This window comes from Opisthocomus hoazin, chromosome 3 (assembly GCF_030867145.1).
Source record: "Opisthocomus hoazin isolate bOpiHoa1 chromosome 3, bOpiHoa1.hap1, whole genome shotgun sequence".
NCBI classification, from domain to species: domain Eukaryota; kingdom Metazoa; phylum Chordata; class Aves; order Opisthocomiformes; family Opisthocomidae; genus Opisthocomus; species Opisthocomus hoazin.
In genome coordinates this window covers 574,233-586,941 of record NC_134416.1, presented here as the reverse complement: position 1 = coordinate 586,941, position 12,709 = coordinate 574,233, and the positions used below count along the sequence as shown (strand labels likewise).

Genomic DNA, 12,709 nt, shown 5'->3' with positions numbered 1-12,709 from the left:
GGAGATAAGGTGTGATGGAATGGGATGGGATGGGGTGGAATGGGATGGGATGGGATGGAAGGAGATAAGGTGGGATGGAATGGGGTAGGGTGGGTTGGAATGTGGGATGGGATGGGATGGGATGGGATGGGGTAAGGTGGGATGGAATGGGATGGGATGGGATGGGGTGGAAGGAGATAAGGTGGGATGGAATGGGGTAGGGTGGGATGGGATGGGATGGGATGGAAGGAGATAAGGTGTGATGGAATGGGATGGGATGGGGTGGAATGGGATGGGATGGGATGGGATGGAAGGAGATAAGGTGGGATGGAATGGGGTAGGGTGGGTTGGAATGTGGGATGGGATGGGATGGGATGGGATGGGATGGGATGGCGTAAGGGGGGATGGAATGGGATGGGATGGGGTGGAAGGAGATAAGGTGGGATGGAATGGGGTAGGGTGGGATGGGATGGGATGGGATGGGATGGAAGGAGATAAGGTGGGATGGAATGGGGTAGGGTGGGATGGAATGGTATGGGATGGGGTGGGATGGGGTAAGGTGGGATGGAGTGGGATAGGGTGGGATGGAATGGAATAGGGTGGGATGGAAGGAGATATGGTGGGATGGAATGGGATGGGATGGGATGGGATGGGATGGGATGGGATGGGATGGGATGGGATGGGATGGGATGGGATGGGGTAAGGTGGGATGGAATGGGGTAGGGTGGGATGGAATGGGATGGGATGGGATGGGGTAAGGTGGGATGGGATGGGGTAGGGTGGGATGGAATGGGATGGGAGGGGATGGGATGGGGTAAGGTGGGATGGAGCTGGATAGGGTGGGATGGAATGGGGTAGGATGGGATGGGGTGGGGTTGGATGGAGTGGGGTAGGGTGGGATGGAATGGGGTAGGATGGGATGGGATGGGACAGGATGGGGTGGGGTAGGATGGGATGGGATGGGGAGGGGATGGGGAGGGGATGGGATGGGACAGGACGGGGTGGGGTAGGATGGATGCTTCTCTTCTGCTTGCCATGTGGGTCCCGGGCTTGGGGCACGGGGCACTGCCCTTCCTCCCTGGGCGTCCCGCTCCCCGCTTCAGGACCCCCTGCCCCAGCTCTGCCGGGCTCCGGCCCCTCGGGGTGCAGCCAGGACCCGTCCCTGGCAGTGACAGAGCCCGGGCGCTCCCCGCAGGCAGCACAAGCTGGAGGAGAACCTGCTCTTCTCGGGCAAGTTCACGGACGCGCTGCAGGCCCTCCTGGACTGGCTGTACCGGGCTGAGCCGCAGCTGAGCGAGGACGTGCCCGTCGGAGGGGACCGGGACCTGGTCGGAGACCTGATGGACAAGCACAAGGTGGGTGTCCCCCGCCGCAGGGAGGTCCCTGGGGAGCCCCGGGCTCTGCCCTGGTGGCCCGTGCCCACCCTGGGGCAGGGCAGCAGCCGGGCGCAGGACGGGGCTTTCGCCTGCGCTGCCAGCGCTCGGGGCAGCGCTGGGGCTCCCCGGGTACCCCACTGCTGCGAGGGGGTCTGGGGTCTGCGGGGACCCCCCGGCGTCTCCCACCCCGTCCTGCCCTCTCGCCAGGTCTTCCAGAAGGAGCTGGGCAAGCGCGCCAGCTGCATCAAGATGCTGAAGCGCTCGGTGCGGGACCTGACGCGCGGCAGCAGCAGCGTCGACTCGCAGTGGCTGCAGCAGCAGATGGAGGAGCTCAGCGCCCGCTGGGACCTGGTCTGCAAGCTCTCCGTCTCCAAGCAGGCCCGGCTGGAGGCTGCGCTGCGGCAGGTGAGAGCCCGCGAACCGGGGGGCAACGGGGGGCGACGGGTGGCCCAGGGCCTCCCTGCGTGGAAAGGTCGGGGTCTGCAGCCAGAGCATCCTCTGGAAGCATCTTCTGGAAGCATCTTCTGGAAGCATCTTCTGGAAGCATCCTGGGGAAGCATCCTAGGGAAGCATCTTCTGGAAGCATCTTCTGGAAGCATCCTAGGGAAGCATCCTAGGGAAGCATCCTAGGGAAGCATCTTCTGGAAGCATCCTGGGGAAGCATCTTCTGGAAGCATCTTCTGGAAGCATATTCTGGAAGCATCCTAGGGAAGCATCTTCTGGAAGCATCTTCTGGAAGCATCCTGGGGAAGCATCTTCTGGAAGCATCTTCTGGAAGCATCTTCTGGAAGCATCCTGGGGAAGCATCTTCTGGAAGCATCTTCTGGAAGCATCTTCTGGAAGCATCCTGGGGAAGCATCTTCTGGAAGCATCTTCTGGAAGCATCTTCTGGAAGCATCCTGGGGAAGCATCCTAGGGAAGCATCTTCTGGAAGCATCCTAGGGAAGCATCCTAGGAAAGCATCCTAGGGAAGCATCTTCTGGAAGCATCCTGGGGAAGCATCTTCTGGAAGCATCTTCTGGAAGCATCCTAGGGAAGCATATTCTGGAAGCATCCTAGGGAAGCATCTTCTGGAAGCATCTTCTGGAAGCATCCTGGGGAAGCATCTTCGGGAAGCATCTTCTGGAAGCATCCTAGGGAAGCATCCTAGGGAAGCATCTTCTGGAAGCATCCTAGGGAAGCATCTTCTGGAAGCATCTTCTGGAAGCATCTTCTGGAATCATCCTGGGGAAGCATCCTAGGGAAGCATCTTCTGGAAGCATCCTAGGGAAGCATCTTCTGGAAGCATCTTCTGGAAGCATCTTCTGGAAGCATCCTAGGGAAGCATCTTCTGGAAGCATCTTCTGGAAGCATCTTCTGGAAGCATCCTAGGGAAGCATCTTCTGGAAGCATCTTCTGGAAGCATCCTGGGGAAGCATCTTCTGGAAGCATCTTCTGGAAGCATCTTCTGGAAGCATCCTGGGGAAGCATCTTCTGGAAGCATCTTCTGGAAGCATCTTCTGGAAGCATCCTAGGGAAGCACTGGCTGCAGGAGGACAGAGGCGAGGCTGGTGGGGGGCTGGAGAACAGCGATGAGGAGCGACTGAGAGAGCTGGGGCTGCTCAGGCTGGAGCAGAGGAGGCTGAGGGGAGACCTTCTCGCTCTCTCCAGCTCCCTGAGAGGAGGGGGCAGGGAGGGGGGGTTGGGCTCTGCTCCCCAGGAACCAGCGCCAGGACGAGAGGCGATGACCTCGAGCTGCGTCAGGGGAGGTTCAGATGGGAGATGGGGACAAATGTCTTTCCTGGGAGAGGGTGCCCAGGGCAGTGGGGGAGTCCCCAGCCCTGGGGGGGTTCAAACCCATCTGGAGGTGGCCCCTGGGGACAGGGTTTAGCAGGCGTGGGGGGCTTGGGGTGACGGCTGGACTTGGTGACCTCGGAGGCCTTTGCCAACCTGGATGACTCTGGGATTCCAGGATTCCGTGATCCTCGTGGGAAGGCTCTGCCGGTGGCCGTGGGTTCCCGGGCTCCGCGTGTGGCCGCGCTGCGGGGTGCAGCGTGGGGTGCCCCGGGGCTCTCCGTCACCGCGCTGCGGGGTGCAGCATGGGGTGCCCCGGGGCTCTCCGTCACCGCGCTGCGGGGTGCCATGCGGGGTGGCCGGGCTCGGTGTGTGGCCGCGCTGCGGGGTGCCATGCAGGGTGGCCCGGGGCTCTCCGTCACCGCGCTGCGGGGTGCAGCGTGGGGTGCCCCGGGGTTCTCCGTCACCGCGCTGCCGGGTGCCACGCAGGGTGGCCCGGGGGTCTCCGTCACCGCGCTGCGGGGTGCAGCGTGGGGTGCCCCGGGGCTCTCCGTCACCGCGCTGCAGGGTGCAGCGTGGGGTTCCCGGGCTCCGTGTGTGGCCGCGCTGCGGGGTGCCGTGCAGGGTGCCCTGGGGCTCTCCGTCACCGCGCTGCGGGGTGCCACACAGGGTGCCCTGGGGCTCTCCGTCACCGCGCTGCGGGGTGCAGCGTGGGGTGCCCCGGGGCTCTCCGTCACCGCGCTGCGGGGTGCCATGCGGGGTGCCCCGGGGCTCTCCGTCACCGCGCTGCGGGGTGCAGCGTGGGGTGCCCCGGGGCTCTCCGTCACCGCGCTGCGGGGTGCCATGCGGGGTGCCCCGGGGCTCTCCGTCACCGCGCTGCGGGGTGCCATGCGGGGTGCCCCGGGGCTCTCCGTCACCGCGCTGCGGGGTGCAGCGTGGGGTGCCCGGGCTCCGCGTGTGGCCACGCTGCGGGGTGCCGGGCGGTGGGTGGCCCTGTGTTTCAGGGCTCCGCGTGGGGCCGTGGGTCGCCGCGCGGCCGTGTCGCAACGCGCCGTGGCCGGGTGCCAGCCCGGGCGCTGCGGGTGCCTGCCGTAGGTGTGCCGGGCGCCCGGGGCGGGACGGCCGCGCGTTCTGCGGGGTGCGCTGCGTGGGGTGCCCTCCTCGGCGGGGAGGTGGTCCCAGGTCCCCGGCGGGGTGCAGAGCACCCGCTGCGTCCCGCCGCGGGTCTGAGCGGGGCCGGCAGCCGCTCTGCCCGTGCTGGGCTGTCCCCGGGCGCAGTGGCCGCTGCGGGGCTGGGGGTCTGCCCGGGCGCCCTGCGGGTGGGTGCTGAGCGGGTGCCCGGCTCTCTGCGGCAGGCGGAGGAGTTTCACACCCTGGTGCACTCCTTCCTGGGTCGCCTCTCCGAGTCGGAGAAAACCCTCAAGTACGGCGTCGTCCCCGAGGAGGAGCTGGCCGTGCAGGAGTGCCAGAGCCAGCTGCAGGTCAGTGCGTGGCCCGGCAGCCCCCCCAGCCCCCACCTCCCGGCTGGCTCCGACCTCGCCCCGGGTCATCCCGCTGCTGGGACCATCCAGCCCTGGCCAGGCTGTGGGGTGCAGCACCCCGAGACGCGGGGCGTCAGGTCCCATCACGCCAAGACGTGGGGTCTGAGGTCCCAGAGCACCCGGAGGCTTGGGGGTCTGGAGTTCCAAAGCACCCTGAAGCTGGGAAGTTTGGGGTCCCAGGTACCCTGAGGCTTGGAGGTCTGGGGTCCCAAAGCACCCTGAAGCTGGGAGGTTTGGGATCTCAGGTACCCTGAGGTTTGGGGTCCCAGGCACCCTGAGGCTTGGGGGTCTGAGGTCCCAGAGCACCCGGAGGCTTGGGGGTCTGGGGTCCCAGGCACCCTTAGGATGGAGGTTTGGGGTGCCAAGCACCTTAAGGTCTGGAGGTCTGGGGTCCCAGGCACCCTGAGGCTTTGGGGTCCCGGGCACCCTGAGGCTTGGAGATCTGGGCTCCCAAACACCCTGAGGCTTGGAGGTCTGAGGTCCCAGAGCACCCTGAGGCTTGGGGGTCTGGGGTCCCAGGCACCCTGAGGATGGAGGTTTGGGGTGCCAAGCACCTTAAGGCTTGGAGGTCTGGGGTCCCAAACACCCTGAGGCTTGGAGGTCTGGGGTCCCAGACACCCTGAGGTTTGGGGTCCCAGGCACTCTGAGGCTTGGAGGTTTGGGGTCCCAAAGCACCCTGAGGCTTGGAGGTCTGGGGTCCCAGGCACCCTGAGGCTTGGAGGTCTGGGGTCCCAAAAACCCTGAGGCTTGGAGGTCTGGGGTCCCAAAGCACCCTGAAGCTGGGAGGTTTGGGATCTCAGGTACCCTGAGGCTTGGAGGTTTGGGGTCCCAAGAACCCTGAGGCTTGGAGGTTTGGGGTCCCAAGCACACTGAGGCTGAGAGGTTTGGGGTCCCAAGAACCCTGAGGCTTGGAGGTCTGGGGTCCCAAAGCACCCTGAGGCTTGGAGGTTTGGGGTCTCTAGAACTCTGAGGTTTGGGGTACCAAGCACCTTGAAGCTGGGAGGTTTGGGGTCCCAGGCACCCTGAGGTTTGTGGTCCCAGGCACCCTGAGGCTTGGAGGTTTGGGGTCCCAAGAACCCTGAGGCTTGGAGGTTTGGGGTCTCTAGAACTCTGAGGTTTGGGGTACCAAGCACCTTGAAGCTGGGAGGTCTGGGGTCTCAGGCACCCTGAGGCTTGGAGGTTTGGGGTCCCAGGCACCCTGAGGTTTGGGGTCCCAGGCACCCTGAGGCTGGAGCCCGGTGCCTGCGGCGCTGGGCACGCGGTGCAGCACCGCGGCTGCGACCCGGCAGTGCCACGGTCCCTGCGCTCCCCCAGGAGCTGATGCAGTCCCTGCAGTGCCAGCAGCTGGAGCTGGAGTGCATCACCTCGCTGGGGGAGGAGATCCTCGCCACCTGCCACCCGGACTCCGTCGTCACCGTCAAGTCCTGGGTCACCGTCGTCAAGAGCCGCTTCCAGGAGGTGAGCTGGGTGCCCCTTCTCCGTGCCACCGCGTGCAGGGAGCAGATCTGCACCGAGGAGCAGCGCGGCCCCGCGCCGATCCCACCGCAGACCTGGACCCTCTGCGAGCCGCTGGCACGCACCGCCCCGGCCAGCCCTGTCCATCCCCTCGCTCCCGCTCCGGCTCCCCCATCCTGGGGCCACTTGGGGTCACCTGGGGCCTCTCCGGTCCCACCTGGGTGGTGGTGGCTCGTTCCTGAGTGACGAGACCCCCCGGGAGTCCTGCGTCCAGGGAGGTTGTGGAGTCTCCTTCTCTGGAGATATTCAAGACCCGCCTGGACAAGGTCCTGTGCAGCCTGCTCTGGGTGCCCCTGCTTCGGCAGGAGGGTTGGACTAGATGACCCATAGAGGTCCCTTCCAACCCTGACCATTCTGTGATTCTGTCCAGCTCTGGAGCCCTCAGCACAGGGCAGAGCTGGAGCTGTGGGAGCGGGGCCAGAGGAGGCCCCAGCAATGACCCGAGGGCTGGAGCCCCTCTGCTGGGAGAGCTGGGGCTGCTCAGCCTGGGGAGGAGAAGGTTCTGGGGAGACCTTAGAGAGGTCTTCCAGAACTTCATGGGGGCCTAGAAGAGAGCTGGAGACGGGGTGGGACAAGGGCCTGGGGTGATGGGACAAGGGGTGATGGCTTCAACCAGAAAGAGGGGAGATTTAGACTGGAGAGAAGGAAGAAGGTCTTTATGGTGGGGATGGTGAAACCCTGGCCCAGGTTGCTCAGAGAGGTGGGAGATGCCGCATTCCTGGAAACATTCCAGGCCAGGGTGGATGGAGCTTGGAGCACCCAGATCTGGTTGGAGATGTCCCTGCGCGTGGCAGGGGGTTGGGCTGGATGACCTGCAAAGGTCCCTTCCACCCCAAACCATCTGATGGTTCCATGAGTCCCTGATGGCCACCCAGCCCAGGCAGGGAGTGCCCAGGGAGCAGCGTCCCGGGGGTCCCCACCCCGGGCCCCGCTCCCCCCACAGAGCGAGGATGTGGCACAGCCCCACGGCGAGGGGTCTGCAGGGGGGTCAGCAGCGGGGTCTGCAGGGGGGTCTGCAGGGGGGTCAGCAGGGGGGTCTGCAGGGGGGTCTGCAGCGGGGTCTGCAGCGGGGTCAGCAGCGGGGTCAGCAGTGGGGTCAGCAGCGGGGTCTGCAGGGGGGTCAGCAGGGGGGTCTGCAGTGGGGTCTGCGGTGGGGTCTGCAGCGGGGTCTGTGGTGGAGTCTGCATTGGGGTCAGCAGTGGGGTCTGCAGTGGGGTCTGCAGTGGGGTCTGCATTGGGGTCAGCAGAGGTGTCTGCAGCGGGGTCAGCAGCGGGGTCAGCAGCGGGGTCAGCAGCGGGGTCTGCAGCGGGGTCTGCATTGGGGTCAGCAGAGGTGTCTGCATTGGGGTCAGCAGAGGTGTCTGCATTGGGGTCAGCAGCGGGGTCAGCAGCGGGGTCAGCAGCGGGGTCTGCATTGGGGTCAGCAGCGGGGTCTGCAGCGGGGTCAGCAGCGGGGTCAGCAGCGGGGTCTGCGTTGGGGTCTGCATTGGGGTCAGCAGCGGGGTCTGCAGCGGGGTCAGCAGCGGGGTCTGCAGCGGGGTCTGCGTTGGGGTCAGCAGCGGGGTCAGCAGCGGGGTCTGCGTTGGGGTCAGCAGCGGGGTCTGCAGCGGGGTCAGCAGCGGGGTCTGCAGCGGGGTCTGCGTTGGGGTCAGCAGCGGGGTCAGCAGCGGGGTCTGCGTTGGGGTCAGCAGCGGGGTCTGCAGCGGGGTCAGCAGCGGGGTCAGCAGCGGGGTCTGCATTGGGGTCAGCAGCGGGGTCTGCAGTGGGGTCTGCGTTGGGGTCAGCAGCGGGGTCAGCAGCACAGCCCCCCCCCCGCAGCCCCCCGTCCACCTCCCCTCGCCCCCGCAGGTGCTGGGCTGGGCGCAGCAGCAGGGCGAGCGGCTGCGGGCGCAGGCAGCCAGCCTGGCGGCCGAGCGCGAGGAGGCGGCGCAGCTCGGGGACTGGATCGCGGCCGCCGAGGAGGCGCTGGGGCTGCGGGACCGCGAGCCGCTGCCGGAGGAGGCCGAGCAGCTGGAGGAGCTCAGCGCCCAGCACGCCGTAAGGGACCCCGCGCCCCGCCTCGCCGGGGGTCCGTGCCGGGGTCCCCCCACCCTGCCTGGCCCCCGGCGAGCGCCCGACCCGATCGGGGACGCTCGGGTGCCGCAGGCTGAGGCCGTGGCTGCAGCTCCTGCGCGCAGCAGCGACGCAGCAGCACCCGCAACCCGAGCCCACGGGGTCTGCGGCTGCAGGAGGGTCCTGGGGAGGGGGACAGCAGCGCTGCTCCGCGGCAGGGTCCCATCCGGGGGTCCCGCCGGCGCGGCTGGCGGCCGCTCAGCGCCGCGCTCTGCCGCAGGTGTTCATGGAGGAGCTGAACCGCAAGCAGCCCGACGTGGAGAAGGTCACCAAGAGCTGCAAGCAGAAGCTGGCCGCGGAGCTGGGCCCGCCGGCTGCCCGCCGCCTGGCCACACGTAAGGACCCCCGCACTGCGCCGTGCCCCGCGAGCCGCGGCCGAGCCCTCAGCGCCCGCCTCGCTGCCCGCAGGCCGCCGCAGCACCGGGAAGGCGCAGGGCGCGTCGGCGGTGCCGCTCGGGGGGCTGGAGCCCCAGACGCCCCTCACGGCCCAGCTCCTGCACCGCTGGCAGCAGCTCTGGCTCCTCGCCCTGGACCGGCAGTACCGGCTGGAGACGGCCACGCGGCGCCTGCGCGAGGTAGGAGCGGCCTCGGCGGTGCCATGGCCACGGCGGTGCCACAGCCACGGCGGTGCCACAGCCACGGCGGTGCCATGGCCACGGCAGTGCCACGGCCGCAGCGGTGCCACGGCCACGGTGGTGCCACGACCGCAGCGGTGCCATGGCCATGGCGGTGCCACGACCGCGGCGGTGCCACGGCCACGGTGGTGCCACGGCCACGACGGTGCCATGGCCACGGTGGTGCCACAGCCACGGTGGTGCTACGGCCATGGTGGTGCCACGGCCACGGCGGTGCCACGGCCATGGTGGTGCCACGGCCACGGCGGTGCCATGGCCACGGCGGTGCCACAGCCACGGTGGTGCTACGGCCATGGTGGTGCCACGGCCGCGGTGGTGCCATGGCCATGGTGGTGCCACGGCCTCGGCGGTGCCACGGCCATGGCGGTGCCACAGCCACAGCGGTGCCATGGCCACGGTGGTGCCACGGCCACGACGGTGCCACGGCCGCAGCGGTGCCATGGCCATGGCGGTGCCACGGCCGCAGCGGTGCCACGGCCACGGCGGTGCCACGGCCACGGTGGTGCCACGGCCACGGCGGTGCCATGGCCATGGTGGTGCCACGGCCACGGCGGTGCCATGGCCACGGTGGTGCCACGGCCGCAGCGGTGCCACGGCCACGGTGGTGCCACAGCCACGACGGTGCCACGGCCGCAGCGGTGCCATGGCCACGGCGGTGCCACGGCCGCAGTGGTGCCATGGCCACGGAGGTGCCATGGCTGCTGCGGTGCCACGGCCACGGTGGTGCCACGGCCGCAGCGGTGCCATGGCCGCAGCGGTGCCACGGCCGCAGCGGTGCCATGGCGGCGTGCGGGCAGCTCGCCGCACCTTGTGCCGCGGGACCCCTGGCCCCGGGTCGGGTGAGGATGGGGACAGTCCCCAGGGCTGGTGGGATGGGGCGGGCAGCGCCCGGGAGCGTTCCCAGACCCCGTCCCTGCAGCCAGGACCCCCGCGCGTCTCTGCGGCGAGCGGCTCCGACCCCCGGGGTCTCCCCTCGCAGCCCGGACCCGGGCGTCCTGCGCAGAGACCCCCGTTGCCCGGCTGAGCGGGGTCGGGGTGGGAGGGAGCCGGCCGCGCGGCGGCAGCGTGGTCCCCGGGGCTGGCGCGGAGCGGGGGTCTCGGGGCGGCTCTGAGCTCCCGTCCGTGCCCCTCGGAGCTGGAGGAGTTCGCTCACTTCGACTTCGGGGTCTGGAGGAAGCGCTACGTGCAGTGGATCGGCCAGATGAAGTCCCGCGTGCTGGACGTCTTCCGAGGCATCGACAGGGACCAGGACGGGCGCATCAGCCAGCGGGAGTTCATCGAGAGCGTCCTCTCCTCCAGTGAGTGCCCCGGGTGGGCTCCCGGGGCTGGTGGACCCCAGCTCCGCGGGGCAGGGCTGCCCGGGGGGCTGAGGGTCCCCTTCCCCGCCCAGAGTTCCCCACCAACGTCCTGGAGATGAACGCCGTGGCGAGCATCTTCGACATGAACGGCGACGGCTTCATCGACTACTACGAGTTCGTCAGTGCCCTGCACCCCAACCGGGACCCGCTGCGCCGGACCGCCGACGCCGACCAGATCCAGGATGAGGTGCGGCGGGGGGCCGCGGCGGCGGGGGCCGGCGGGTCGGGGGGCTCCACCGCGGGCCTGAGCCCACCGTGCCGTCCCCAGGTGAACCGGCAAGTGGCCCAGTGCAACTGTGCCAAGCGCTTCCAGGTGGAGCAGATCAGCGCCAACCGGTACCGGGTAGGTGCCGACCCGCCCTGCCGCGGCCCCCCGCAGCCCCCCTGCCCCGGCCCGGGGTCCCGGGGGCTGCTCGCCCTCCCCCCGGCCCCGAGCCCCTCCGCCGTCCCTCTCGCCCGCAGTTCGGGGAGTCCCAGCAGCTGCGGATGGTGCGGATCCTGCGCAGCACCCTGATGGTGCGGGTCGGCGGGGGCTGGATCGCGCTGGACGAGTTCCTGGTGAAGAACGACCCCTGCAGAGGTGGGCACGGGGGTCCCGCGCCAGGCACAGGGTGCCCGCGGCTCCGCGGCCGAGCGCGGTTCGGGAAACGCAGACGTGGCCCTTGGGGACGGGGTTTAACAGCCATGGTGGGGGTGGGGAGGCGGTTGGACTTGGTGACCTTGGAGGTCTTCTCCAGGCTGAGCGGTTCTGCGGTTCCACGCCACGCGGTGGGCTGAGCGCAGGAGAGCCCTGGCGTCGGCGCGGCGGCCAGCGCTGTGCCCGGGCGCGATGCCCGCACGGCCGTGCTGCCGCCGCGCTCCCCGGGCTCTGCGGACCCCCGGCCCCGCTCACCGCCTCTTTCCCTCCCAGTGAAGGGCAGGACCAACCTGAAGATCAACGAGAAGTACCTGTCCCCAGACGCCTTCGGGGCCGCCGCAGCCAAGTGCGCGGGGACCCAGCCGGCCCCCTCCCCCAAAGCGCTGTCCCCCAGCCGCTCCAGCTCCAGCCTCAGCCTCTACAGCAGCGCCTCGGCCCCCAGCAGCCCCCTGGCCAGGAAGGTGAGGGCTGGGCAGCCCCCCGGGAGTCCTGACCCCCCCTACCCACCCCGCAGACCGCGGCGGGTGCTGACCCTCTCCCTCCGCAGTCGGTGCTGCGGCGGACGCGCTCCGGAGACCGGTGCCCGCGCTCCCGCGGCTCGCTGCTGCCCGACGGCGCGGAGCTGCCCCTCGCCGCGCCCGAGGAGACCCCGGCCGTGGCACCCCCAGGTGAGGGTCGTGCCGCTGCGGGGGGTCCCCTGCCCGCCCCGGGCATCCCGCTGCGGGCTGCAGCCCGCCTGCCTGCCCCATGGGCCGGGGGTCGGGGGGGGCTGGCGTCGGTGGGGCGGTGGGGGGCAGGGCAGCGGGGCCGATGCCAACCCCGGGAGCAGCGGTGCAGGGGAGCCCCCCGCTCCAGCCCCTCCGCACCCTCGCAGAGCCGCCCGAAGGGTCCCCCCCGGAGCGCCGCAGCCCCTGCCGCTGACCCCCCCCCCAGCCGCCCGCCCTGCGCCCAGCACCCTCGGCCGGCCCCACTCAGGACTCTCCTCGACGGGGCGGGCGGCCGCGGGTTCCCGGCCCGACGCTGCGGCCCCCCGAGCGGGCGCCCACCCGCGAGGGCTGAGCCGTGTGTCCGTCACCGCTCCGGCTGGGCCCGGCCCCAGCGTATATGCAACCCCCCCCCCCCCGACACACACCGAACCGCCCCGGGGCGGACCCCAGCCCCACCATTCACCGGGCAGCGCCTGGGGGTCTGCGCCCCGACGCCACGCTCCGAGCGCCCGGGGCGGCTGCAGACCCCAGGGTCAGCCCCGGGGCTGGGTCCTGCCCTTCTCGGGGCGGCTGCAGACCCCGGGGTCAGCCCCGGGGCTGGGTCCTGCCCTTCTCGGGGCGGCTGCAGACCCCGGGGTCAGCCCCGGGGCTGGGTCCTGCCCTTCTCCGGGCGGCTGCAGACCCCAGGGTCAGCCCCGGGGCTGGGTCCTGCTCTTCTCGGGGCGGCTGCAGACCCCGGGGTCAGCCCCGGGGCTGGGTCCTGCCCTTCTCATGGTGGCTGCAGACCCCGGGGTCAGCCCCAGGGCTGGGTCCTGCCCTTCTCGGGGCGGCTGCAGACCCCGGGGTCAGCCCCGGGGCTGGGTCCTGCCCTTCTCGTGGCGGCTGCAGACCCCGGGGTCAGCCCCGGGGCTGGGTCCTGCCCTTCTTGGGGTGGTCGCCGGAGCCCCTGGGCGCCCGGCGGCACTGGCGGGGGTCCCCTCGTCCTGCCGGGAGGTGGCTGGTCTGGGGACCCGGGCGCGGGACCCTCGCCGGACGCAGAGCCCCATTTCTGGTGCTACCCCTCCCCCCTCGGGCCG

At 69.7% G+C, this 12,709-nt stretch overlaps 1 protein-coding gene across 1 annotated transcript in view; it reads left to right on the top strand.

Annotated features, from left to right (window-relative positions):
- The window catches only part of PLEC (plectin), a 60,646-nt gene extending 48,767 nt beyond the window's left edge, over positions 1-11,879 (top strand). The window contains 14 exon segments of the mRNA XM_075415333.1: positions 1,175-1,334; positions 1,563-1,760; positions 4,484-4,609; positions 5,984-6,127; positions 8,033-8,221; positions 8,517-8,631; positions 8,705-8,871; positions 10,067-10,229; positions 10,322-10,476; positions 10,558-10,632; positions 10,752-10,869; positions 11,200-11,387; positions 11,474-11,594; positions 11,801-11,879. Of these exon segments, the coding sequence (XP_075271448.1) occupies positions 1,175-1,334; positions 1,563-1,760; positions 4,484-4,609; positions 5,984-6,127; positions 8,033-8,221; positions 8,517-8,631; positions 8,705-8,871; positions 10,067-10,229; positions 10,322-10,476; positions 10,558-10,632; positions 10,752-10,869; positions 11,200-11,387; positions 11,474-11,594; positions 11,801-11,847 (1,966 nt within the window). The 3' untranslated portion in view covers positions 11,848-11,879.
- Positions 11,880-12,709: the final 830 nt, after the last annotated feature.